Below are 27,613 nucleotides of genomic sequence, written 5' to 3'. Positions count from 1 at the left end.
ACCACCATGCCTGGCTAATTTTTGCATTTTCAGTAGAGACAGGGTTTCACCATGTTGGCCAGGCTGGTCTCGAACTCCTGACCTCAAGTGAGTCAACTGCCTTGGCCTCCCAAAGTGTTGGCATTACAGGCGTGCGCCATCACGCCCAGCCCCAAATTCTTCAACATGGAGATTCTTTGAGATCGTTTGTGGCGTCCTCACTTTCTACCCCTGCCTATTCCACTCAGATACTTAGGAGGGTCCTGTCATTGGCCATCTCCTCTTTCTCTCTTCAGACACTATACACAAGGGATCCCATCTTCTCATATTTTAAACCACCACATATGTACTGATTTCTAAATCTTTGCCCTGGGCCCGTCCTAACCTCTCTGCTGTAGGTCTCAGATATGTCTATCCAAATGTTTTCTAGACTAAGCACATTAATTTCTCAAAGATATCTGACACTCAAATGTATCTAACACTCAAGTTATTATCCTTTTTCTACCTGCTTTTCTCAACCTGCTTTTCTCCCTATATTTCCTACCTCAATTTACAGCACTCCCATCCGTCAAGCCAGGCCTCAGGAATCATCCTCAACCCTTTCTCTGACACCCTCAGCATCCATTTACAAAAAGCATCTGCCTCACCTTCCAGTGCCAATCAGTCATTAAGTCTGGTTAATTCTACCTCCTGAAGTAGTCTTTCTATCTCCCCATCTCCTGCCCAACTTTAAGCCCTCATCAACTACTGGCTGAATTAATGCAACAGCCACCTAACTCATTTCCCCACCTCTAGTCTTTCCCTCCTAAAATCCAGCCTCCATATGTCAATAAGTAACCTATGTCATATGCAGATCTGACCATGCCACCCAATGCTTTAAACTCCTCAGGGCTCCCCACTGTATACCTAATGAAGTCCAAGTTCTACACCATGGGAACCCTCCAAACCTTCATTCCTATCTCACTTCTCTGGCTTCATTTCTCAACTCCCCCATACCTTGTACTGTAAACTCTAGAACTACATACATTACCAGTCTCTGGCACTCACCATCCTATTTTACCCTGTTGCCTCTACTCCTGCTGTTCTTTCTGCCTGCAAAACTCATTTCATCTTGATTCATCATACTTTTACTCCTTCTTTAAATATAGTTGAGGCACGGTTTACTTTAAAAAGCCATTCCTGAACCACCAACATGCTGGGTTAAGTGTATACCACCCCTGATCTATGTTCACCAGCCTTAATATTCAACCACATTAAACTGAGATTATTCATTAATAGATGTGCTCACCTTTAGTTTTATGCCTTCAGCTCACAAGACAATGTGTGCCATAATAAAGGGGATTCTAAACGTTTAACTGAAATAACCCATTCTTCAAAATGATTCATCACTAATCTTCAAATTATAAAGGTACAATGATCAAAGACCCACTCTACTCAGTAATTGTTATCAACTTCATACTTAAGTGAGTTGCTACTGGAGCATTAGGTAAGTAAGCTATGATGTGACTTTAAAGGACTTTCCTGAAAAAGACCACTTTCACTTACCTTACATTTAAGGGTGCAAAAAGGAGCCAAATCTAAGATTTCCGGAAACTTTATGTGTTTGTTAACTTTGCGTAGGTTAAAGCCAGCCTAAAAGAGAAATATAACAGATTGACTTATTTTCCTGGAAAAGCAATACAAGTAAACCAAAGTCCCCTCTGATGTCCAAAAGAATATCAACATTAAGTCCTAGTTCAATTTTCTTTGGAGACTCAATTCTTTCTGACCACTAACTGGTTCCAAGTTGGTTTGCTTTTGCTAAGTGCACATGTATCACACAAAAAACACATACCAACACATTAAGAAAGCTATTCCCAGCTGGGCACAATGGCACATGCCTGTAATCCCAGCACTTTGGGAAGCTGAGGCAGGAGGATCACTTGAGCCCCAGAGTTCGAGACCAGCCTGAGCAACACAGTGAGACTCTGTCTCTACAAGAAAATTAAAAAATTAGCTGGACATGGTGGTAGCCACCTACGATAGAGGCTGAGGTGGGAGGATTGCTTGAGACCCTCCAGGTCAAAGCTTCAGTGAGCCATGATCGTGTCATTGCATATCAGCCTGGATGACAGAACAAGACTGTTTCAAAAAGAAGAAAAAAAACTGTTCTTGTGAGAAAATTCTCAATGTTTCTGCTTCAGCCATCCAGAAATGCCAGATTAGAGCAGAGGTTCTGAGTGCTTAAAACTCAGCGATAGCATAATACTTTTCTGTGAAACATGCACTCTCAGCCTCATGCTCGAACCAAGCTTAGTGAACTGCTAATAAAGGCCCACCCAATTACTCAAGCCCATACCAACCACAAGGGGAAAAACATTCTGAAGATACTGAAAGTACTTTCGGAATTTGGAACACAGTTTAGAAGTTATACAGCTATAGCAAAAGTTTTCCAGAAAAGACAAGGTCACCAAAATGATGACAATCCGAGGCACCACTGTCTTTTCATCAAGGGTCCATAAAAATAAGATGCCACACACAAAACAGAAAAGATAAGCTAATATTCCTAAGCATGAGATATATGTAATACACCAGTCTTTTATTTTATTTAACCTGAAATAAAAGTAAGATGCCAATCTTACTAAAAAGAAGAACATGAATTCTAGGAAATCTGAGGAGACTGTGCCTCCACCTTCACATGCGCCTCTGCCTAGCCCCTATTTTTTTCCCTTTCTGACTTCATTGACATTAGAGTTGAGAAACAACAGAAAACCAAAGAAACATAGTAATATGTTGAGACAGTAATGAATAAAATAGGTAATAAACAAAATAGGTGTTACATATTTAAAACAAATTTTGGGTAACAAGGAGTACCTGCTGAAATCTCTTTAAATGAAGAGTAAGAACAGGAGGAGCAAGAGAAATTAGCATCTGCTTTTTGGCATTGGTATAAACATGCTTCCTTTCACCTAAAGAAAAGAAGAAATTTTTAACAGGGTGAAAATCATTTTGGACCCCTACAGCATTCAGGTTTGCTATAAAATCATTTCAAACATCTAAAGCAAGGATCAGTAAACTTTTTCTATGAAGGACCAGATAACAAACACTGTAGAATTTGTGGAGTAAGAAGCAAAATCAAAGATATTTCATAAGTACTTATACGAGATAAAAATGTCCATAAATTCTGACTGATGAAATCAAAATACTGTAATAACTGAGAATGATTACAATCAAAGAAAAAAGTGGAATTACTGTGGAGAGACACAATATTTTGGTTAATGAGGTTCAAAGTTTAGTATATTCCATCATATCAAATAATTTGCAAATGTTCACCTATAAAAAATATTTTTTAGACTGGGTGCGATGGCTCACGCCTGTAATCCCAAGACTTTGGGAGACCTAGGCGGGCAAATCACTTGAGGTTAGGAGTTCAAGACCAGGCTGGCCAATGTGGCGAAACCCTATCTCTACTAAAAATACAAAAATTAGCCAGGTGTGGTGGTGGGCGCCTGTAGTTCCAGCTACTTGGGAGGCTGAGGCAGGAGAATCTCTTGAACCCAGGAGGCAGAGACTGCAGTGAGCTGAGATTGGCCACTGCACTTTAGCCTGGGAGACAGGGCAAGACTCTGTCTCAAAAAAAAAAAAATACATATATATATATACACACACACACACACACACACACATATATATGTATGGTCTCTGAGCTGATATATATATATATATATATATACACACACACACAAAAAGTAAGCCTATTCTTGTATGGTCTCTGAGCTGATATATATCTATATATATACACATACACACATATAAGATTTATATACACACATACACACACACACACAAACAGCCTTTTTGTCTCTACATATAAATAAATAAAATTTTACTTACAATTTTAAAATGTTTCAATAATTCTAGTAAAAATCCTTAGGAATCCATGGCCCCTCCACATCCTATTTACCCAAACTCAAAAAAAAAAAAAAGGCAGTGGGGAGATAATGGAAATTGTCAGTATGTTTCTTTTTCCCATTTGAGGAAGACTGTAAGAAAGCACTGTCTTCCCAGTGCTTTGCACTGGGCATGTCACATTAGTTCACTGATAAATTCAAATGTGGCATACTGGGTGCAAAGGAGGTAAGGGTGGTAAAAAATAGCCACTGTGTGTCAGGATGCTGTGGTGACTGTATTCCAAGGGGATAATTTACCCACAGGGAGAGATGTCAGGGAGAAAACTGTCCCATTTAACTGCTGCTGGGATGTCATAGTGTATTAGCCACTTCAATAAAGTCTTACTTCTTCCATCCTTCTATTAAAATATTTACACAGAAGAGGACACTTATTCATGCCATCCAAATCCCGATACAATTAGAATAGGAGCACTCTACCTATGCAGGGCAAAATCTGTCCCTGAATATTAATTTTACTTACAGTGAGAGCATTAACGTACCTTTCATATTTGCCTTTGGTCCATTACACTGTCTCCGTGTGCATACTTCACAAAGCAGTTTATTTGCATCCCGAAGTTTCTCGTTACGGGTGAACTGATATAAACAATGTTGGATTGAACACTCATCAGTATTGAAAACTTCCCTGTTTGCAAGAGTACAGAAAGCAGTTTCTGGATCTTCATTTACAACCTCATACACCTTTGTTCCAGGAGTATGACTGTCATTCAGAATCTCTATATTTATTTCATCAGGATGAAGAGCAGCATTCAAATTTAGGTTTTTGAAACCATTGGAAATGTCCACTTCTCCATTGCTCGCTTCCGTTAGGTAGGCACCATTTAAATTCCTAGTACATTCAGTGGGAGATGATGTTAAAACCTCCAGATCATTATCCATGTTGATATTTTTCATATCGACTTCCTCTGTGGATTTTTGATTGTCAGTTACACTTTCTATCATTTTTTCTTGGCCATTCAAATCTTTCTGGTTGACACAATATTCTTTATGCATAACACCCTCTTGTAAAATATGGTTGGATTTAATATTTACTTCTCCTTGAAGTGACATTTCAGCTTCATATTCGTTATCTTCAGGATGGTCAATAGTACAAATATCATTTAAATGAAGAACTTTTCCTTGAATTTTTTGTTGTCTTCGTTGGTTCTGGGTAAAAAGTATAAGGTATTAAAAAAGAAAGAAAGAAAAAAAAAGAAAGAGAGGGAGAAAAGGAAGAAGAGAGACAAAGGAAGAAAGAGAAAGCACACACATGTACTATATCCAGTTTTGTTGCTTGTCGATCAAAAATAATTTCCTAAGGAAGAGTTCACTCTCACAATCTGATCCTAAAAAGTTCCTTTACTACCAAGGATCGAATAAATTGTGAAGAAATTGGCTGGGCATGGTGGCTAACACCTGTAATCCTAGCACTGTGGAAGGCCAAAGCAAAAGGATCACAAGAGACCACTTGAAGAGTGTGGGACAAGCCTGGGCAACATACTGAGACCCCATCTCTAAAAAAAAATAAAAATAAAAATTAGCTGGGCACGTTGGTGTGCACCTGTAGTCCCAGCTACTCAGCAGGTTGAGGCGGGAGGATCACTTGAGCCCAGGAGTTCAAGATTACTGTGAGCTATGATCATGCACACCATACTCCAGCCTGGGTGGCAGAGCAAGACTCTGTCTCAAAAAAAATAAATAAATAAATGATGAAGAAAAGTTATTTAGGCCAGGTGCAGTGGCTCACACCTGTAATCCCAACACTTTGGGAGGCTGAAGAGGGCGTCTCACTTGAGGTGAGGAATTTGAAACCAGCCTGGCCTACATGGTGAAACCCCATCTCTACTAAAAATACAAAAATTAGCCAGGTGTGCCTGTAATGCATGCATGGGTGGTGCGTGCCTGTTGTCCCAGCTACTCAGGAGACTGAGAAAAGAGAATCGCTCAGACATGGGAGGTGGGGTTGCAGTGAGCCGAGACCACACCACTGCACTCCAGCCTGGGCAACAGAGTGACTCTTCCCAAAAAAAAAGAAAGAAAAAGTTATTTAAATGAAATCAGGTATAAACCATCACCAACCATCAAAAAAGCACCCCATTACAGAAATAAAATATGCAAGACATGGTCTCTGTGCTAAGAGAAGTAATCCAGGCAGAGTAATAAGACTGTTAAACCCAGGCAGTCAAATGTTATACCATATGGTGGGTCTGACTACACACCTAACAGAAATAAACGTATCCATATGAGTTATTGGGTCAAGGTTTCACTGAGATTAAAAAAAAAAAACAAACTGAAAGAAAACTCAAGGATGTACAAGTACAGGGCAGATTGGTCAGAGGAATGGACAAAAGTATTCTGAGAAAAAAATGGCCTGAAGTTAACAAAGAAGCAAGGTAGCCGCACTTACAGAAGACAGTAAAGAACTTTTCCCTTTAAATCACTCTTGCCACTTGCAACCTACTTCCAAACAGAGAAGAAAAGAAGGCATTTCATCAAGATTCCTGTTACTGAAATGCCTAAAAACCCAAAGGGGTTAGCATTTCTGGTTGTAACTGAAAGAACAACCCGCGTGAGGCTACTCTGTAATACCAGAAGAATGAAGGGCAGCCAAAAGGATGGGACCCAAACATTTTCTGATGTTTCCGTAAAAACAGAGGAACACATGAATAAAAAATGAGAAAGGAATATAAGCAAAACCTTCAAAGAAAATGAAACACAAATGGCTCTGAAATATAAAAATATGCTTAATTTATATTAAAATAAATGCAAAATAAAACTGCATTGAGATAATATTTCCCATCTAACATACCAATCAAAATCTGGAAGTTTGATAACACACAGCTGTCAAGGGTCAGGAGCAACCTTTGTGAAGGACAATTAGTATCAACCAAAACTACAAATGCAATCTCTCTTCTCAAAATTGACCCTACAGATGACATATGTGTAGGGTTATTCACTAGAGCATTGACCATTACAGCAAAAGACTAGAAACAACCTAAATCAATACAGAAATGGCTAAATGAATTATGGCACATCCATAAAACAGAATCATGTAACTGTGGGAAAAAAAAAGAAAGAAAGAAAGAAAGAATGGGCCAGGAACGGAGTCTCACATCTGTAATCCCAGCATTTTGGGAGGCTGAAGTAGGCAGGTTATCTGAGGTCAGGAGTTAGAGACCAGCCTGACGAACATGGCGAAACCTGTCTTTTCTAAAAATACAAAAATTAGCCAGGCATGGTGGCACATGCCTGTAATCCCAGCTACTTGAGAGGCTGAGGCAGGAGAATTACTTGAACCCGGGAGGCAGTTCAAGATCTCGCCATGTGCACTCCAGCCTGGGCGACAAAGCGAGACAAAGTGAGACTCCATCTCAAAAAAAAAAAAAAAAAAAATGAACAAGTTTTATATACTAAAATGGAAAGGACTCCAAGAATCTAAGTATAAACAAACAATACAATCCAGAATGGTGTGTATGGTAAGAAAGGGGGGAAAAAACCAAGACTGCATATTTGTATTTGCTCATATTTTCCAAAAGAAACTCCAGAAGGATACGTAAGAAGAAATGAAAATGTTTATCTTTGTCACAAAAGGAAAGTGGTGGTCGGCCGGGCATAGTGGCTCATGCCTGTAATCCCAGCACTTTGGGAGGCCGAGGCGGGCGGATCACTTGAGGTCAGGAGTTTGAGACCAGCCTGGCCAATAATGGTGAAACCCTGTCTCTACTAAAAATATAAAAATTAGCTATGATTGGTGGCATGTGCCTGTAGTCCTGACTGCTCAGGAGGCTGAGGCACGAGAATTGCTTGAAACTGGGAGATAGAGGTTGCAGCGAGCACAGATCGTGCCACTGCACTCTGGCCTGGGTGATAGCAAGACTCCGTCTTGGTGGCAGGGGGGAAAAAAAAACACTGGTGGAAGGGGGATTTATTGTTTATCTTTATATATTTTTAAATTTGTGAGCATCAATATACTAACTCAAAAAATTAAGTTAAGTAAATTTACTACAAATACTTGTTACAAGCAATGCAGGATTTTTTTTAAAAAGCATGTTTTCTTCACATATACTCAAAGCAATTTCCCTGCAGAGAATACTAAATGAGCTAAATTCTGCAACTGCCAAATGAAAGTGCTGTATCTAAAATAACAGACATGTCTAACCAACGTCATTCAGACTACACACTCAATAGTTCAAAATATAAAATTAGAAGCATATGATTTTCCTACTAATTACCCACCTTGGCTTGCTTTTTGGCTTGTTTCTTTGCTTTTTTCTGTAAGTGCTTACTTGTTCCAGAAGGAATATCACTTCTCTCTTTTATGTAACTGTCGTTATCTTTTTCTTCCTCGCTATCTTGATCTTCATCCTCCATTGTCTTTTTCAGATTTTTGTCATTGACACTTTTCTTACCACTCTTAAAATACAGATAACATAGGTCAAAAACAAAATTTTACAACTACTGTTTGGTGAAAAAAATCCGTGCTATGTAAATATTTTTCTACTTCTATTATATACTGGTTTTATTTTCCACAATATTTGAAAATAGACGAGACAAAATTCATTTATCTCATATACTAGAAAGCAATCTTCACATGAGAAAACAAGCAAACCAACAAAACAGCAAAAGGCAATGCCACATGCAAGTGTAATAGAAATACAACGAATTTTATTAGATACATGCTGTGTCACACTGTAAATATGTCCATTTCCAAATACATTTTCTAAGTGACTTACATAAGTCACCACAGTGTATTCTTTTTTATTCTTTTCTTTCTTTGCATGGATATGACAGTTTTAGAAAAAGAGAAAATAAAGTTTGGTGAGACTAATTGCCAAGTAACAAGCCAAAGGTCTCATAATTCATACGAAGTTGAATAATGATTTATCCAATACTCATAACATCTCTTTTTTCCTACTACTACTTAAAAGGAACCAAATTAAAATGAAATAATACTCTTTAACATTTATGAACTTAGGTGTGCAAGGGATTCGTGGTTAGTCTTAAATAACAAAAATAAGTATTAATTTTAATATAAGGAAAACACTTCCCTGTATGGAAACCAATCAAAGTAATTACTTGTACAGAATTCTGAATACATCGTCTTTTCCTCATCCTTGTTTTTTTTTTTTTTTTTGAGACGGAGTCTCGCTCTGTCGCCCAGGCTGGAGTGCAGTGGCGCGATCTCGGCTCACTGCAAGCTCCGCCTCCTGGGTTCATGCCATTCTCCTGCCTCAGCCTCCCGAGTAGCTGGGACTACAGGCGCCCACAACCGCGCCCGGCTAATTTTTTTTGTATTTTTAGTAGAGACGGGGTTTCACCGTGGTCTCGATCTCCTGACCTTGTGATCCACCCGCCTCGGCCTCCCAAAGTGCTGTGATTACAGGCGTGAGCCACCGCGCCCGGCCTCATCCTTGTTTTTAAAAGTAGTTACCCTGTTCTTTATTCAAATCCTAAAAATTATTCTACCTCAAATTAAGAAAAATTTCTGCATGTGCCAGTAATATACAAACTTAAAAAGAGTAACAGGGCTTCCCCCAGTAAAATCTTACAGGAAAATAAATCTACTTGAATAAAATGAACTCAATAGTCTTACCTGATCATCTAAAACTGGGAGAGACAAATCAAGGAAAGATTCATGAACCAAGGAGACCTTAACCAATCAAAAAAGACAATGTAAAAATGTAAATACTGTAAATGTTACATAGTAAGCTACTCCCTGCCCTGTGGGATGGGGGGTAGGGGGAGGGTTTTAAAATAAACAAAGGCTTAAGAAAATTTGAAATGAAAAATTACACAACACTGAGGACTTTGGGTTGGGGAAAATAAATCAAAATATTTAACTTCTTCAAGAATTAAGGAGTGCTGACATTTCCCACAAAGAACCATGCACATCTGAATAGTTTAAAAAGATATCCTATGAAGGTAGAGATTTCTGTTTTTGAAATAAACAATAGATAAACTACTCTATGAATATTAGTGAATAAACCCAGTACACATCACATCTACTTACAGTTCTGCATTGATCACACATGATCGTACTAGTTAGTTCACCACCAAAGATGCGGTCAACAAAACTTGGTATTGATTTTTTCTTCTCATAGTCTAAGGAGAAAAAAAAAATTTATCAATTACCAATTACCTTTATATAATTAATTAAATAAGAAAAACTAAAACTACTTACCTATCTAACTCTAAAATTTTATTTTAAATTTCCTGTCCCACAGACTTCTTCCTCCATTCATAATCACCATTATTTCATTTTTATGCGATAGAAGTCAGTATTATAAATTCCACCTCTGAGCATAACATAATTGAACACAATCACCTTTTAGGAATAAGACAAAAAAGTCCTTATCCAAGACCTAGTCAGTGGGCAGTAAACTCTGCAAGTCAGTGAGACTTCTATGTCTCTCTCTCTGTTAGTATAAAATGAACAGCTCGGACTAAGCGGAATGACAGTCTAGCTCCTTAGTTTTAGCTCTAACATTCTAACATTCAAGACTGATAAAAGATACCACAGTAGCAAACTGGGAGAGAAAATGCATGTAACTTGTTTTGTGAACTCTTAAGACCAAACTCCTTTGATATTTTAAAAACAAAAGAAAAACCTCAGGAAAATGTTTCAAACAAAATCTTCCTTTTATTTTCCTATGTTTCTAGAAATAATCTTGATAAGTTTAATCTAACTAAAAGCCCTAATTTTACTACTTGGTCAGCCAATTTTCCAAATACGTGAAGCCTATAAGCATTATTCAAATGACAATTTATGCAGAACCACACTTTTACGACAGAAAATGCCAGCGGGGATAATTCTCTTCATTACTGGCCAGGCTCTAAAGGGCACCAGGGAGGCAAAGAGTTGCTATGAGTTGATTCAAATCTTTGCTTTATAATACAGTAGCCCTTAGTCACTTGTGGCTATGTAAATTTAATTACAATTAAATAAAAATAAAAATGTAGTTCCTCAGTTTCACCAGTCACATTTCAGGCGACACACGTGCCTAGTTGCTTCTATACGGGACAGCAAAGATACAGAAGAGTTCCATCAACACAGGAAGTTCTACTGGGCAGATCCGTCCTAAATCTTTACATGCCACATAATAAGAACTAAGTTGGCTCCATGATTAATACCAACTACTGACAACTCACAGTAACAAATACAATTCATGTATTACTGCTAATTATAATTTTAAGCTTTTGAAAAGTAAAACTGTAATTCATCTTAGCTCTATCTTTAATACATAAAAAGAATACACCATAGGTTAAAATTGTCCACTTTTGGAATACTGAATAATTTTTACTAATCAATGTTGATAAAGAGAAATTATACATTAATAATTGTGGACTTGGAAATACATGTGCCAGCAATCTTGTCCTAAGATACAGATTTCAACTATAGTGTTTTAGTTCAAAAAGTCAGACATTACCTTTAACTTTATTTTTTAGTTCTTCATCCAATTTTTCAGTAGAATTACCAAATGCTTTAAGTATTCCTTTACTCACTCTCTAAAAGTAATAAAATGAATATATATATACTATTAAATTTTAAATTTTATTTTCCTTAGAAAATATGTAATCAAGTCAAGAAAGTGATCAGGATACAGCTCCCCATTTTTACTAAATAATTCCAAAATCACATTTTCAAAATTAATTCAAGGACCTAAAAAGGAATTATGCCGCAAAGCAATCACTAACCATTGAATAAAGGTATTATCTTATCATTTCAAGATCTTAAACCTTTTCAAACCACAGCTTATCAGAACATGCCCGCCTCCTTTGAAAAGAAACTGAAATAGCTTGTCCTACAAGCAGAATGATTACGTGAGGGCCACAGGGGCTGACTCCAGTGCTTAAAGCCCAGCTCCATTATTTCTGGGGGACCTTAAACTATGTACTGAACTTCTTCACAGCCTAGATTCTCTATCTATGGAATAGGAAAAAAATCACAGTATCCACCTCGCAGAAACTTTGTGAGAACAAAGTAAGGGAATTAATACAAAACACTGAAAACAGTGATTGGCATAAAATAAGTGCAAAATAAATATTAGTTATTATCACTATTATGAGTACCCATTAATTCATATCCCCAAATACATTATTTTATATCCTGGCAAATAACAAAAATTTTAAAATGCAACAAATGTTCCCTGACTCCTACAAAATGAAAATACTTTCTAGATTCAAAAAACAGTGTTAAATCAGACTCAGAATAAGAGTAAGGGTATGCTGCACCTGGGAACTATTTTGGGAGAAACATTTTCCAATATTTGGCAGCTCTTCTCATTGGTTAGTACAAAAAACCTTTAAAGAACATTAATGCTGTAAACATCAACTAAACTTAAGCCATCATGAGAAAGAGAATCACTGCTAATTCTCTGGATTCATTCTAATGGTGAAAACATACTAGTTGAAAAAGCTGGTGTAAGAAAAAATTTAAAAGTATGATGGCCTTAATATCTAGCTTTCATTGTTTTAACTCGTAAGATATCAAATGAGACAGACAGCTTATGAAGATAAGATTATAAAATACAACGGTTATAACATGCTAACTTGGTGTTCTTCTGCTCTCATCCCATCCAATAAATAGCGAAGCAGCTCCTGGCTGTCTTGCTGCTGATAGCCTTTAAACCGCACTGCTCTGGAGAAAAACAAAAAGAAAGAAAAGCAATCTTCAGTCTACTAAGATCTGAAGCTATTTTTAGAAAATCTTAGGATCATATTCCAAATCTCAGAGAGTTCTAGTTTCTTTTCTTTTTTTTTTTTTTGAGACGGAGTCTCGCTCTGTTGCCCAGGCTGGAGTGCAGTGGGGCAATCTCAGCTCACTGCAAGTTCCAACTCCCGGGTTCACGCCATTCTCCCGCCTCAGCTTCCCGAGTAGCTAGGACTACAGGCACCCGCCACCACACTCAGATAATTTTTTGTATTTTTAGTAGAGACAGGGTTTCACTGTGTTAGCCAGGATGGTCTTGATCTCCTGACCTTGTGATCCGCCCGCCTCACCCTCCCAAAATGCTGGGATTACAGGCGTGAGCCACCGCAACTGGCCAGAGAGTTCTACTTTCTACAAATTTCTGTTTAGTCCATTAACACCCTTGGGAGATATAACTATCACATAAAATATATTTTAAAATCCAAATGAAAAAAAACTATGCATTTTGTATACAGAGGGTTGACTAAATGTAATGCTATTAATATTTTTATATTTTTATATTAATATGATTTCTCAGCATCTGAGGCACTGAAAGCACAATCAAAGTGGATACTCACTTTTTACAGACCTGAGAAAAGAGTTCTTTAGGTGTCACAATCCCCTTTTTGGTCTCTTGCATCTCATTAAGAAACTGGCTCATGGCTAAAGTAAGAGGGCCTGGAGGCTCAAGGTTTATTTCTAACGGTTCCTGAATATGGGAAAAGAAATTACTTTCTTCAGTCAAATTTTGGAATCATTGACTTTACTAAAATCTAATTAGTTAACATACAGTGTCAATGTTCCTGACAGAACTGCCCCATTTAAGTTTAAAATGTACATCAGAAGATACAGAAACTGTTTGGTCACAGACTGCCTTATGCAGAATTCAGCTCTACTATTTTAGTTTTAGATTATCCGGAACACTTACTACCTAAGAATTGAAAGAGCCAAAGCAAAATGTAAATACTAAAAATGGATAAGGCAATATTTATTTGATTACACAGCTCTTAAGTCACCTTAAAGATGTTAAAAATAATAAGGTAAGCCTAAGGCTTCACAAACATATACACGTTCCCAAGAAGGAAGCTTAACACTCGAGCTCAGAAAATCAGAGCACACACAGAGCAAACAGATGTAAAGGCTCCTTAAAACTTCTATTAGCCTGAAACTGTTTAACTTAGTAGCCTAAAGTAAAACAAAACGAAAACGGTGGACATGAGTGCCAATTATTTAAAATAATTTAGAAAACAGACATTCAGAGAGGAAAGTTACAGATTAGAAAAGTTTAAAGAACATACTGTTAATGCCAAATCAGGTGGTTCAATTTTTACAATTGTTCCAGACATTTTCACTTCTTTTAATAGTTCTCTAAGCACTGGTGTTTGTGACAAGTTCTAGCATGTAGGGTGAAAAAAAAAGAGAAAAATTATTTAAAGGCAAATCAACTTAAACACTTCGTAAGTATCTATTCTATCAAAAAAGAAAATCATGACCAACACTAAAATCTCTATTGTATCTGTACTCGGAAAATGAAAAGTTACAGACTCTTCTCTCCCAACTCTATTTGGGTCATAACTACTTCATTTCTGAACTTATTCATCACCTCAGTGGGGCATTCTCCCACCACCCAATCAGAAGTAGCTATCCCCAATCCTCTACCATGATTCTCTCACAACCACTTACCACCACCTGTAGCTACATATTTGCTTCTGTACGAGGTTATCCTGTGTTTCCACCACCCAAGTGCAAGCTCCATGAAAGAATCAGCAGTATTTGTTTCAAACCCACTGCACCCAAGCGCTCACCAAACTGTCTTACTGTAATAAAACTTTCCTTAAGTTTTCTTTGGCCAGGCAAGTTGGCCCATGCCTGTAATCTAAACATTTTGGGTGGCCAAAGTGGGTGGACTGCTTGAGCCCAGAAGTTCAAGACCAGCCTAGGCAACATGGCGAAACCCCATCTCTACAAGATACAAAAACTAGCTGGGAGTGGTGGCGCATGCCTATAGTCCTAGTTACTCTGGAGGCTGAGGTAGGAGGATTGCTTGAGCCCAAGAGGCAGAGGCTGCAGTGAACCGAGATCGTGCCACTGCACTCCAGCTGAGTGACAGAGTAAGACCCTGTCTCCAAAAAAAAAAAAAAAAAAAAAAGTTTTCTTTGGATACATAGAAATAAATTACTTAGGGGGGAATTAAGTAGCAGATTCTATAAGGAAAAGGACGTGTTTTTTTTTTTAAAGGGAAAAAAATGACAATGTACCTGCATAACTGCATTGAAGAAACACGTGTTTCCCAAATTACTGAGTCCTTTCACAGTTATCTGGGAAGGAGAATTCATGGGAGGATTCTCTTTAGCCATGTTTTCCTTCTTTTCTCTCTCTTGTTCATTTTTACTCTCTTTTTCTAATTTTTTATTTTCAAGTTCAATATTTCCATTATCTTTCTCTGCTTTAAAAAAAGAAGAAGAAAACATTTAGCAAAATGTGTAATACGGTCATATCAAACACAGACGTATACTTGGGAAACAGTATTAGAGTCTGTGAGTTTACCTAAAGACATTATTTCCTACCCACCCACCCATTTGATTTTAAATAAATACAGGTAAATTGCCATGCAAAAAAAAAAAAAAACCAATAAACAACAAATACTCAGACCTAAAGTAAGCAATAGTTTGACAAATGAAACCAAACAGTATGTGCTTTGGTATAAATCTCCCTTTTTTACTGCATAAAAATTCTTTACAAATGGAACACATCTTACCTTGTGAAATTAAGAATATAAAACAATCAAGAACGTGGACATAAAATAAATTTTTTAATGAATTCCTTGGGTCAAAAATCAATCCTAAAGTAAAAAACAAGTAATTCTGGCTCTGACAAAGATACTTGTGACAATAAAAACTTAAAAAACATGCTTAAAGCAAATGCTGTGTATCAGTCAATTAATTTAATTATGCATGGAAAGAACCTAAGAAATATCTGACCATTAGAAGGAATCACAAATGCTTTACTTTTATGTTATCCCAGCAAACAGACAGAAATCTTGCTATTACAAAATTACGACAGTAAGAACACTGTAAGGCAGGTCTATAGTAAGCCTGGCTAGGGTTATGGGAACAGGCTTATTGGTCATTACCTTAGTCTATGGCCTTCATCACATCTGACTAGACCATTTATTACATCCCTTCTAATACCTGAAACTAAAAAGTTTCATAGTTTGAAATCAATCATAACTAATGTTACTCAGCTGTATGTAACACTAGGTAGTATAACAAATCTAAGTATCAGCAGATACACAAATCAACATTTGGTATATATTAAAGAAACAAATTATTTTACCTGGCTTTGGAGTTGTAATGCCGGCTTGTTTTCTAACATAATCAACCACTTGACCCAATTGGTTTGAACTACAATACTGGACCTCATTATCACATATGTAACACCTGTGTCCCAAAAATCACAGAAAGAAAAATGACAAACTGACAACTAAAAAGGGGGAGATAAATAATAATTCCTGGAATCCAAAGTGTGTAATGCCAACTTATTCTATTAAAGAAACTGAACATAAAAATTCTGTTTTCCTGAAGAAGACAGTGCATATTTACTCTGGTTTATTATTAACAACATTTGCCAGAATTACAGCTGCATGTAAGTAGTACGATGAAATACCCCAAATATTTTACTTTACTGGTTATAACATTGAAGTCAAAAGATTTTTCTACATATATTTTAAAATACAGAACTACACTAACAAAAATAACAACTTCTTTTTTGTTTTTTGAGACAGAGTCTCGCTCTGTCGCCCAGGCTGGGGTGCAGTGGCACCATCTACGCTCACTGCAAGCTCTGCCTCCCGGGTTCATGCCACCCTCCTGCTTCAGTCTCCTGAATAGCTGGGACTACAGGTGCCCACCACCACGCTCGGCTAATTTTTTTTTGATATTTTTAGTAGAGATGGGGTTTCACTGTGTTAGCCAGACAAAAGTAACAATATTTACAACTGCAAGATGTCATTCAAGCCAGGCACAGTGGCTCATGCCTGTAATTCCAGCACTTTGGGAGGCCGAGGCATGCAAATCACGGGAGGATCACAAGGTTAGGAGTTTGAGACCAGCCTGACCAACATGGTGAAACCCTGTCTCTACTAAAAATACAAAAATTAGCTGGGCATGGTGGTACATGCCTATAGTCCCAGCTACTCGGGAGGCTGAGGCAGGAGAATTGCTTGAACCCGGGAGGCGGAGGTTGCGGTGAGCCGAGATGGCGCCACTGCACTCCAGCCTGGGCGACAGAAAGAGATTCCATCCCAAAAAAAAAAAAAAAAAAATGTCATTCAGTGAAGACTACTGTGAAAATGATTTTTAAGAGGTAAAAATCTGTTTTAATGATGTTACGATGCAGCATCTGTAACATACAAGCCTGATATTTATTTTCACGCAAATTCATAGCCAAAATTTTATTACAATCTTGTTTATCTGAAATTTGTTCTTAGCGTCCCTATCTCCACTATATGCCTTATAATATCACAAGCGAGAAAAACAAAGGGGTAAAGATTCTTAAGTCTTCTATGTTACAATTTTTCTGTTTGTGCAAACGTCCAAGTAGAAGCTTCTGATAACACCACATTCTTAGCTTTGTGAAAGTGATGGTATTTTAAAACATACTACAAAAATTTTAAATTGTTTTCTTCTTAAACATATTTAAACATTTCTGTTCTCCAATATTTCAAATAATTTCCACCCAACCGGCAGAGGAACTGAAACTCACCATACACTCCAGTTGTCCAAACTAAGAACCAGACAGTGAGGTTCAGATCTTGGTGTGAGATAGTGCTTCAAGGCATGCTGCTCCTGAGAATTTCTGCCACAGCCCTAAAAAAATCATAATCGTAAACCTCAAGGCCATAAAAATTCAGCAGAAGGGGAGAATGCAAAATCTATCATAAACAAGGAAGTGGCTCATGAAACTCTGCCACTCTTAACAATCTTGAAAAGAAAATGTTAGACTCCAGAATCAGTATTTTGTTAAAACTTAAATATGCACAGGCAACTGAGAACATTTAAATCAAAAAGTATTTAGAAAACCATGCACTTGCTGGGCGCGGTGGCTCATACCTGTAATCCCAGTATTTTGGGGGGCTGAGGTCGGGGGATCACCTGAGGTCAGGAGTTCGAGACCAGCCTGACCAACATGGTGAAACCCTGTCTCTACTAAAAATACAAAAATTAGCCAGGCATGGTGGCACACATCTGTAATCCTAGCTAATTAGGAGGCTGAGACAGGAGAATTGCTTGAACCTAGGAGGCAGAGGTTGGAGTGAGCCAATATCATACCATTGCACTCCAGCCTGGGCAACAAGAGCAAAAACACCATCTCAAAATAAAAAAAAAGAAAACCATGCATTCAAAGTACTCTTCCTCTCCAACTTTCCGACCCAAATTAAACCACACTAATGCAGTCACTCATGAAGTCTGGTTTGGATTCCTTAACAGTCTCCTAAACATTCCCCTAACCTTAGCCTCCTCCTTCACACGCATATTTTTTCAGTTTAATGTTCCTTAAACAAAGCTCTGTTCATACACAATTCAAAAATTATGAATTGCTCTCTTAAACCCCTAATAAACAAACCTGACATTCTCTGACCCCAACATATCTCTCCAGTGTTAACTCCCACATTCTCTTATTCACATACCAATGACTAGCTAAAAACACACACAGCACTTTTCACAACTATGCAATTTTGTTCACATTATTCTATTTATCCAGAATCCTTTATGAACACTCCTACCTAACAAAATCCCACCGACTCTTGAAGATCTTGCTCAAAAGCCACCTCCTCCCAGAAGCCTATACTTATCTTCCAGATGAGAAAATACTGTCTCCTTCCTTTAAACAAATTATATAAAACATGGTGTAAATTCCTAGTGGCATTCCTTATTTTCTACCTTGTACTAACGTTACTGATATTTATATCCATTCGCCCCTGAACTATAAATCCCAAAGGCTCAAAGCAATAGACTTAATATATTATCAAATATTCTAGAACACAGGAGGTGGTCAAAAAGCACTATTTAAACAAGCAAATGGGAGACTTTTACCTAGAAGCTGTATAGGCTTATTCATGAAAGAACATGACCAAAACTCCTGCTTCCAGCTAGTCAGATCACTGCTAAGAAACATACCTTCACTGTGTATCTACTGGAACCAATCTATCAACTTTTGGACCACAGTACAACAACCGGTCCTGTTTCCACTGCAGCGAGATATATACTCTGGAGAAGGAATATACATTGGTAGTTTCTAATTCCTTAACTATGATACCAAACACTATTGGCTTAATTTATCCCACTCAATATTTAATTCCAAAATAAATGAATTAACATTTGATATTATTTTTGAAAATTACAACATCATTTGAGAACATCTGAAACATACAGTTGTCTTGACACAAGAGTTAAGAATCATTAGCTGCCGGGCGCGGTGGCTCAAGCCTGTAATCCCAGCACTTTGGGAGGCCGAGGCGGGCGGATCACAAGGTCAGGAGATCGAGACCACAGTGAAACCCCGTCTCTACTAAAAATACAAAAAATTAGCCAGGCGCGGTGGCGGGCGCCTGTAGTCCCAGCTACTCAGGAGGCTGAGGCAGGAGAATGGCGGGAACCCGGGAGGCGGAGCTTGCAGTGAGCCGAGATCGCGCCACTGCACTCCAGCCTGGGCAACAGCGTGAGACTCCGTCTCAAAAAAAAAAAAAAAAAAAAAAAAAAAAAAAAAAAAAAAAGAATCATTAGCTAACAGTGCCAAAAGTATCTCGTGGGAAAAAAGTTAATACTGACTTGTCTTACTCTTATGAATTAAAAAGGTAGCAAGTAAACTTTGTAACACAAAATATATTCCGAAAAATTGAAATAGCAAAGTATATTCATACTCACCATATGTATTTAAAAGGTTACAATTAAACCTTTCAAATACAAGTAAACAACATTCTTTTCTAACATATAGATTTTTTTAACTGACCACAATGAGATATCGGTATACAACTCTCACAACGGCTAAAATAAAAAACTGTGACAATTGTAAATGCTGGCAAAAATGAAGAAAAAGTGAATCATTCATACAGTGCTAGTAAGAATACAAAAAGTAGTGTCACTGTGAAAAAATAGTTTGGCAGTTTCTTAAAAAACTAAACATTAAATTGCCATAGGACCCAGCAAGTGCACTCTTGCACATTTATCCTAGAGAAATGAAATCTAAGTTCACACAAAAACCTGTACACAAATGTTAATAGCGGCTTTATTTAATCACCAAAAAATGGGATCAGCCCAGATGTTGTCATTCGACAGGTAAACAGTAAAAACAAGCTGTGGTACATATATACCATAAAATACATTTGGTGATTAAAAAAAGAATAAACTTGATAGACACAGCTTTGATAAATCTTCAGGTGATTATGCTGAGTGAAAAAGCCAATCCTGGCTGGGCATTGTGGCTCACACCTATCATCTTAGCACTTTGGGAGGCCCGGGTGGGCGGATCACTTGAGTCCAGGAGTTTAAGACCAGCCTGGGCAGTATACCAAAACCACATCTCTACCAAAACTACAAAAATTAGCCATGAGTAGTGGCATGCAGGTGTAGTCCCTGCACTCAGGAGGCTGAGATGGGAGGATCACTTGAGCCTGGGAGGTGAAGGCTGCCGTGAGCCATGATTATATCACTGAACTCCAGCCTGGGTGAGAGAGTGAGGCCCTGTCTCGAAAAAAGAAAAAAGAAAAAGCCAATCCCAAAATGTTGCACACTGTATGACTCCATTTACATAACCTTTCTGATGAAGTGACTAAATTTAGAAATACAGAATAGAATGGTGGTTGCCAGGGGCTGGAGAGAGTGGTGGCAGTAGGGAGGTGGGTATGAGCGATCCCTGTGATGTTCAACTATATAGTATCATGACTGTGGTGGTGAATAATCTACACAGGTGACAAAAGTGTACAGAATGTAATACACATGTACACATACACATGCACAAAAGAGAAGTCAAACTCAGGAGATCTGATTGAGATTGGTGTGTTGTATCAATCTCAATATCCTGGTTGTGATATTATACTCATTTTGTAAAATGTTACCATCTGAGCAAAATGCATAGGGATTTCTCTGAATTATTTATTAGATCTGCACATGGATCTATAACAACCTCAATAAGATTTTCAACTCGAAAACATGTAATGAAAAAAAAAAAATCCTGACTGGGCGCAGTGGCTCACGCCTGTATTCCTAGCACTTTGAGCAAGCCAAGATTAGTGGATCACTTGAAATCAGGAGTTTGAGACCAGCCTGGCCAACACGGCAAAACCCCGTCTCTACTAAAAATACAAAAATCAGCCGGGCGTGGTGGCGCACACCTGTAATTCCAGCTACCTGGAGACTGAGGCAGGAAAGCTGCTTGAACCTGGGAGGTAGAGGCTGCCATGAGCCAAGATTGCACCACTGCACTCCAGCCTGGGTGACAGAGTAAGACCCCATCTCAAAAAAAAAAAAAACACAAAACAACTGGCTATCTGCCTCATCTTGAAGCCTCATGACTTCATGACTACTGCCTAGTAGCCCAAGTTCCTAACATATAAGCTTAACTTGCCACCACTAAGGGTAACTGAGAGGCCCTGACTTTAGTACCCCGGTAGTAACTGTGAGCTGCCAGAGCAGACACTATGATGTGCCAGCCAGACATGCCCTCACTCCCAAAGATCAAGGTACTACTCATTCCCCCAGGTGCTGAGAATGTGGCCGGCTGAGAGCTCACAGTCTAGTCCATCCATCCCCAGGAATTGGTCTCAACAAAAGGGAGCTGCCTCGCCCAAGGTTACTTCCTGCTCTAGGGACAGGCCATATCCAGTGACTGGTCTATACACAGATAGAAAGGTCTAGCTCCTTGCCTCAATTCAGGCAGAGATCACTGTGGGATTGGCTGAGACGCCATTGCCACTGCCTCTTCATTCAACTTCTCCCTGTGCTTAATCTTGCTTCCCTTACTTCTACTGGTGTGGTACCAGAGAACATTCTACCACCTATACGCACACTTTAGACTCAGAACTGGTTCCCCAGAGAACACGATCTATGTTACTAGTACCCTTTTACCCATACTGTACTTCCAAGTAATACCTTCTGAAGTAAGTTCAAAGAGTTTTCTAAAATCTCATATTAATCTTAAAAGTAAGCATACCTGATGGCCACATTTAAGACATAACCAAACTGAAGGCTTTTCTTCTGTTTCTTCTTCAGCTTTATCTTTCACTTTATTGTCAGTCTTACAGTCTTGGCAAATATTCCATTCCACATTCACTAAAGCCTTTTTCAAGTTACCTTGTTCCAATCCTTTTCTAATGTGTCTGCACATAGGTTCTATTAAAACAAATAATAGAGAAGGAATATATAAGGTCAAAAATCACTTTCTTCAGTTAATCTCAAAACTTAACCTTGATTCACATTTCAAAAATGAAATTTACTCTGTAAAGTAACTGTTAGATATTCTGAACTTAAAATTGTTTGATGTTTGAATAATACGAGATGAATATGTGAGAAACAGATTTGATACAAATTTGTGAAGTTTTGCTTTCTTAAAGTCCTAAATATAACCACCACTGCCCCCACTACAAATTCATTTCAATTTATTTGGCTATTCCCTTTAAATTAAGGACCTTTATCATATTTATGATTCTCTTTATCTTTAAAGATTTGTAGAAAACATCCTTCATTCAGTCAATGGTACACCTACTACAGGGCGGGCACTGTGCTAGACGCTCAGGAGCCCAAAATTGACCAAGTCACAGCTCTTTCCTTTGAGTAGCTCACATTCCGGAAGGAAAGGCAGCTAAATAAATTAATGTATAAAAATCTCTGAAACATGGTGTAGCAGCAAAAGAAGAGAAGGCTAAAGTCACCAAAAGTGTCACAGGGGAGGTAATATCTGTGCAATCCTAGAAGATAATAATAGTAATAAAAATTGCTGATATTAATTAAATATGTTCTATGAACTTTGTTAAATGTTTTGCATACATTATCTCATTTAATCCTTACAATCACCCTAGAAGACAGTATTATTCCCAATGACAAATGAGAAAACTAAGATTTACTGCCCTCATAACTACTGAGTATCTATGCCAGAATTTAGACTCAAATCTTTCTGACTTCACGGCTCACACTTTAAACTGTGACCTCAGGGAGTGAAGGGCAATCTGAAAATGCCAATGCCAAGAACAAAAACATGTAAAAGTGCATGCTGTCTCCCCAGATGATGGAGTTACACAATGTGTAAAAATGAGCAGTTGAACCTGAGGCTGAAAACTCTGTTGGGGCCAAAATAAGTAAAGAGCTTTGCAAATCACTCTAAAGTGCTGAGTTGTTTCAGGAACATTGGAGGTTTAGAAACTAGTCAAGTGGCATAATTAGCTTTATGTCCAATGATCTTGCACCAAGAAAAGAAATATAAATGCAACTGAGATCATGTGGAAAAACTACCAAATCTCAGTCCTCAAAGAAATACAAACTGGAAAAAGAAGGTACCCTTTTTCAACTATCCAATCAGCACAGATTTTTACAGATGATACTAACCAGTGCTGATGAAGGTTCAGGGAAATGGGCACTTTTCTATGCTGCTAGGGGGCCTGGAAATTAGTAAAACATTCCTGGATGGCAATTTAGCAACAGAATCAAAAGAGCCTTGAAAATGTTGATACCCTTCTATTAAAAAATTATATATGTGTATTAGGAAAATATTTAAATATACACAGAGATTTAGCTATAAAGTTGTTTACTACTGAGCCATTCATAATACTAAAAAGTTAAAGATTACCTAAATCTGTAACAGTAGAAAATTATCTAAATAAATTATGAAATACCCATGATCTTTGGTCAATGCAATAATATGCCATTAAAAATGTTGTTGAAGGTCCGGTATGGTGGCTCATGCCCGTAATTCCAGAACTTTGAGAGGCTGAGGCAAGTGGATCACTTGAGGTCAGGAGTTCAAGACCAGCCTGGCTAACATGGTGAAACCCCATCTCTACTAAAAATACAAAAATTAGCTGGGTGTGGTGGAACACACCAGTAATCCCAACTACTCATGAGGCTGAGACAGGAGAATCGCTTGAACCCGCGAGGCAGAGGCTGCAGTGAGCTGAGATCATGCTACCGCACTCCAGTCTGGGCAACAGAGCCAGACTCCATCTCAGAAAAAAAAAAAAAAAAAATGTTGTAGAAGGTTGGGCACAGTGACTCTCATGTGTAGTCCCAGCACTTTTGGAGGCCGAGGCAGGCGGATCACTTGAGGCCAGGAGTTCAAGACCAGCCTGACCAACATAGGGAAACATTGTCTCTATTTAAAAAAAAAAAAAATTAGCTGGCTGTGGTGGGATATGTCTGTAATCCCAGTTACTCGGAGGCTGAGGCACAAGAGAATCGTTTGAACCTGGGAGGCGGAGGTTGCAGTGAGCTGAGATTGCACCACTGCACTCCAGCCTGGGTGACAGAGCGAGACTCTTTCTCAAAAAAAAAAAAAAAAAAAAAAGTAGAAGACTGTTAAATGACATATAGATTATAAACATTACATTAAAATGTAGATAACAATGTACAGTTTTATACCATTTTCATATTTTAAAACATATTCATTTAGAGATATAAACATTAAAGATTCAGTCAATGAAATATACCTAAAGTTTCAGAGGAATCATCGATTGGAACAGTTTTTCCCTTTGTCCGTTTCTTTCCCATGTTGGCACTTTATGGATTACTTACTGACACAAAATAATAATCTAGAAAACAAGATAAAGTTAGCTTGAACAAAAAAGAAAGTATGTCTTATATTTCTCTAGGAGACAGTAAAATAATGAAGCCACATATATTATGCGTGTCTATCACACTGTAATTTATAAAGACCAATCACATATAATCATCTAATTTTCAATAGGAACTCAAGTAGATAGAATAGTTATCTCCCCTGTTTTTCACAGCATAGGAAACTGATTCTTAGCAAGCTTAAGAGGTTTTCAATACATGTAAAAGGTCAGGAGAGAACCCTGGTCTTCTTACACAGGTCTTGAACAGTCTCAGAACTTGATACTCTTAGGAAGCTGACTCCTCACTACGTACATGTGAAATAATGGTGGCACTTTAATCAGAAAACTGATTTCCTTTCCTTCTAAGCTATCTTTCTTAGCTCTGCAGTCTATGCAAATTAAATGGATAATTTCTCTAATAAAAATTAAAAATAATTCGGACAACAACCTCCTGAAGGGAGTTAGAAATTTTCCAAAACAGCTTCAAAGCTAAATACAAAAAGTGATACACTGTTGTGCATTTTCCACACCAAGATTTCCTATGCATATCAGCTAAATGGAAATTGATTACAACTGCATTCTTGACTATTCACATTATTACATTATTGACAAAACCACTTTGGAAGGCTATGACAAATCTAGCTGCACATCACATCTTCACCTTCTTAGTCAACAATTCAAACTTAGAAAACAAGAAAAGTGCTAAAAGTACATACAGGTCTACCTATCTAGAATTATAGATTTTAGAAATAAATACAAAATATAGCACCCAAGTTCTTGCTTCCAATCCAACTCACTCTAATCGGGGTGGGAGTTCAGTACTACATTCATCTTCCAGTTATGCTATTTTTATTATATCATTCTCTTGATTGAAAGCATTTAACAGTTTCCCAGACCACACTCCCTAAACTTTAGCCTTTATAAATAGGGACCATAGGCCTTTATAAATTTGGCCCCAATGCTCAGCTAATTCTGACTCTCTATTATGCCTCGACAACAAAAACAACAACAAAAAACCCACTAAAATTATAATTATATAGTACTTTTGATCTTCAAAGTCCTTTCACAAACATTATCACATCGGATTTCGATAACAACACTTTAAACAGAGACATTTCACTCAAGGAGAAAACTCAGGAAAAAAAATGGTGAAAGATCACACAGGGTAACAAAAATGAGCTAAAAGGCAGGTGTTGTCCGGATGCGGTGGCTCGCGCCTATAATCCCAACACTTTCGGAGGTCGAGGTGGGAGGATCGCTTGAGGCCAGAAGTTCATGACTAGCCTGGGCAACAAAAAAGCGACACTCTATCTCTACAAAAAAAAAAAAGGTAAAACGCAGATGTTTGGGTTTTCAAGACCACCACTTTTTACCTGCCAATCAAGTCAGTCTCTTTTTGGTTTTTTTTGAGACAGAGTCTTGCTCTGCTGCCCAGGTTCAAATGCTGCTTCTACCTCAGACTCCCGAATAGCTACGATTACAGAGCCCACCACCACGCCCGCCTAATTTTTGTATTTTTAGTAGAGACGGGGGTTTGAACTCTGGGCCAGGCTGGTCTGAACTCCTGACCTCGTGATCTGCCCGCCTCGGCCTCCCGAAGTGCTGGGATTAAAGACGTGAGCCACCATGCCTGGCCAAGTCTGTCTCTTGTACTCCACTCCAAAACACTTTGTACCCTCCGCGCCTTGATGTCTTTGATTTCTAGCCGTAATGTTCTATCTATCCAAATCTTACCAATCTTGCAAGCTCTCCATTTCAAGGAAGACTTAGACAATCATTCTACTCTAAATTAACCTCTCCACTGAACTTCTCCAGTATTTATGGTATGCTCCAGTCATCTTGTCCCCTTATCAGATATTCTAGTGAATTTCTTAAATTTTTATCTGGGTTTATCTTATTTCTCTAAGCAGAACCTAAAGTTCTTAGAAAAATAAATGGTTTCAGGCATAGCTTTGGAACTGCCTATAATATCTAGCATAATGTTAGTACATAGTAGGTCCTGAAGAAATACTTCTTGCATTTAAATAGAAAAATAGAATAGTACCTGAGGCATAAAGGATGATTACAAGGTGCAAAGGTAGGTACATAAGAATGAAGCAAACAAGTTCTGGTGAAAAAGAAAAGAGTGAAGAATAAGAAGTCAGAAGTCTGCAGCAGTGAAGACAGACAGCACTAGTAAATCCGGTTTTAGGATTGCAGCAGCTCAAGACTCCATAGGAAACTTGAAAGACGAATTGTTAATTGCTGCAGGCAGAGGACATAGAGGCGTCACTCCAGTGCTGCGGAAAGAGCCCCAGTAAATTTCTGACAACTGTAAAGGCAACTAATGAGTCACGAGGAGAGAATACTGTGACTTCCATCAGCTCTAAAACATCAATAAGCTTACTACACTTTTCAAGTAGTGTCATCGGATGAGTATTAGCGTCCTAGTGAAATGACTCTTTGCAGGACTCCGTACAAAATCTAAATCAAAGATAGTGTTGCCGGCTCTCATATTATTCCAAGTCTCTTCTCTCTCTGCCCTCCCAGTCGTCCCCTGCCTACTCGGTTCCATTAAAAATGTAAGCGTGTGGAAAACTTTGTCAGCAGGTCTTAACGTGGCTTTCAAGTTTTGCGTAGATCAGTCCTCTCCTAGGTGAAGTCAACTGGATAGGTGACAGATCCTGCTTTTCCTACCAGCAGTAAGAACACGGCTGCAAACCCAGCCCCAACCCATAGGGTAGTCCCTGCCACGCGCCACCCACCCACTTGCTCGGCGCCTGCCACACCTCCCCTCTCCTCCTCTTCTAACTGCTCCGATCCCACCGGGGAACCCCGGGGTCCACGGGGTCAAGAAGGGCGCCAGCAGCAGCATCTCATTGGCCAGCTTCTGGAACTGACAAGACACGCAGCCAATGAGATCGCAGTACCGGAAGTAGCCGGGTTACGTGCTTAAAGAGTGGGGCCTTCAAGAAGAGAACGAAGTTGGGGCGGAAAACAGGGGCTCTCCCAGCGCAGGAAGTCAGGCGAGCGACGACTGCCAGGCAGTGCGACCAGAACTCACCCACGGCGACAGAGCCCATAACTGCATCCCCTCATGGGCCTTTGGGCTGGGCAGCCAGCTCCGTCTTCCTCCTGTTGACGAATTGAGAGCGACGGAGCAGAAGCCAGAGTGACCCCTGGAAAGCAACAACTTCCGGAACGCGGCATTATGGGAAG

The 27,613-nt window shown here is 38.5% G+C and overlaps 1 protein-coding gene across 6 annotated transcripts in view; it reads right to left on the bottom strand.

Moving 5' to 3' along the window:
• LOC105472776 (ubiquitin specific peptidase 16) overlaps positions 1-27,594 on the bottom strand; it is a 31,111-nt gene extending 3,517 nt beyond the window's left edge. Inside the window, exons 1-18 of one of the 6 annotated variants that reach the window (XM_011726318.2) lie at positions 27,459-27,594; positions 26,460-26,522; positions 24,290-24,391; positions 21,805-21,983; positions 17,359-17,462; positions 15,931-16,034; positions 14,853-15,040; positions 13,893-13,988; positions 13,173-13,303; positions 12,456-12,543; positions 11,333-11,411; positions 9,916-10,007; positions 9,499-9,555; positions 8,639-8,677; positions 8,142-8,318; positions 4,409-5,072; positions 2,833-2,927; positions 1,525-1,611 (exon numbers count right to left, since the gene is read on the bottom strand). In XM_011726318.2, the coding sequence (XP_011724620.1) occupies positions 1,525-1,611; positions 2,833-2,927; positions 4,409-5,072; positions 8,142-8,318; positions 8,639-8,677; positions 9,499-9,555; positions 9,916-10,007; positions 11,333-11,411; positions 12,456-12,543; positions 13,173-13,303; positions 13,893-13,988; positions 14,853-15,040; positions 15,931-16,034; positions 17,359-17,462; positions 21,805-21,983; positions 24,290-24,350 (2,241 nt within the window). In that variant the 5' untranslated portion in view covers positions 24,351-24,391; positions 26,460-26,522; positions 27,459-27,594. The remainder of the gene's footprint in view (positions 1-1,524; positions 1,612-2,832; positions 2,928-4,408; positions 5,073-8,141; positions 8,319-8,638; positions 8,678-9,498; positions 9,556-9,915; positions 10,008-11,332; positions 11,412-12,455; positions 12,544-13,172; positions 13,304-13,892; positions 13,989-14,852; positions 15,041-15,930; positions 16,035-17,358; positions 17,463-21,804; positions 21,984-24,289; positions 24,392-26,459; positions 26,523-27,458) is intronic. The other 5 variants (XM_011726321.3, XM_011726317.2, XM_011726319.2 and 2 more) reach the window with 5 other exon arrangements.
• Between the last annotated feature and the right edge of the window lie 19 nt (positions 27,595-27,613).

Source organism: Macaca nemestrina, chromosome 4, assembly GCF_043159975.1.
Source record: "Macaca nemestrina isolate mMacNem1 chromosome 4, mMacNem.hap1, whole genome shotgun sequence".
NCBI classification, from domain to species: Eukaryota; Metazoa; Chordata; class Mammalia; order Primates; family Cercopithecidae; genus Macaca; species Macaca nemestrina.
The sequence above is the reverse complement of the archived record's forward strand: the minus strand, read 5'-3'. Positions and strand labels throughout refer to the sequence as shown.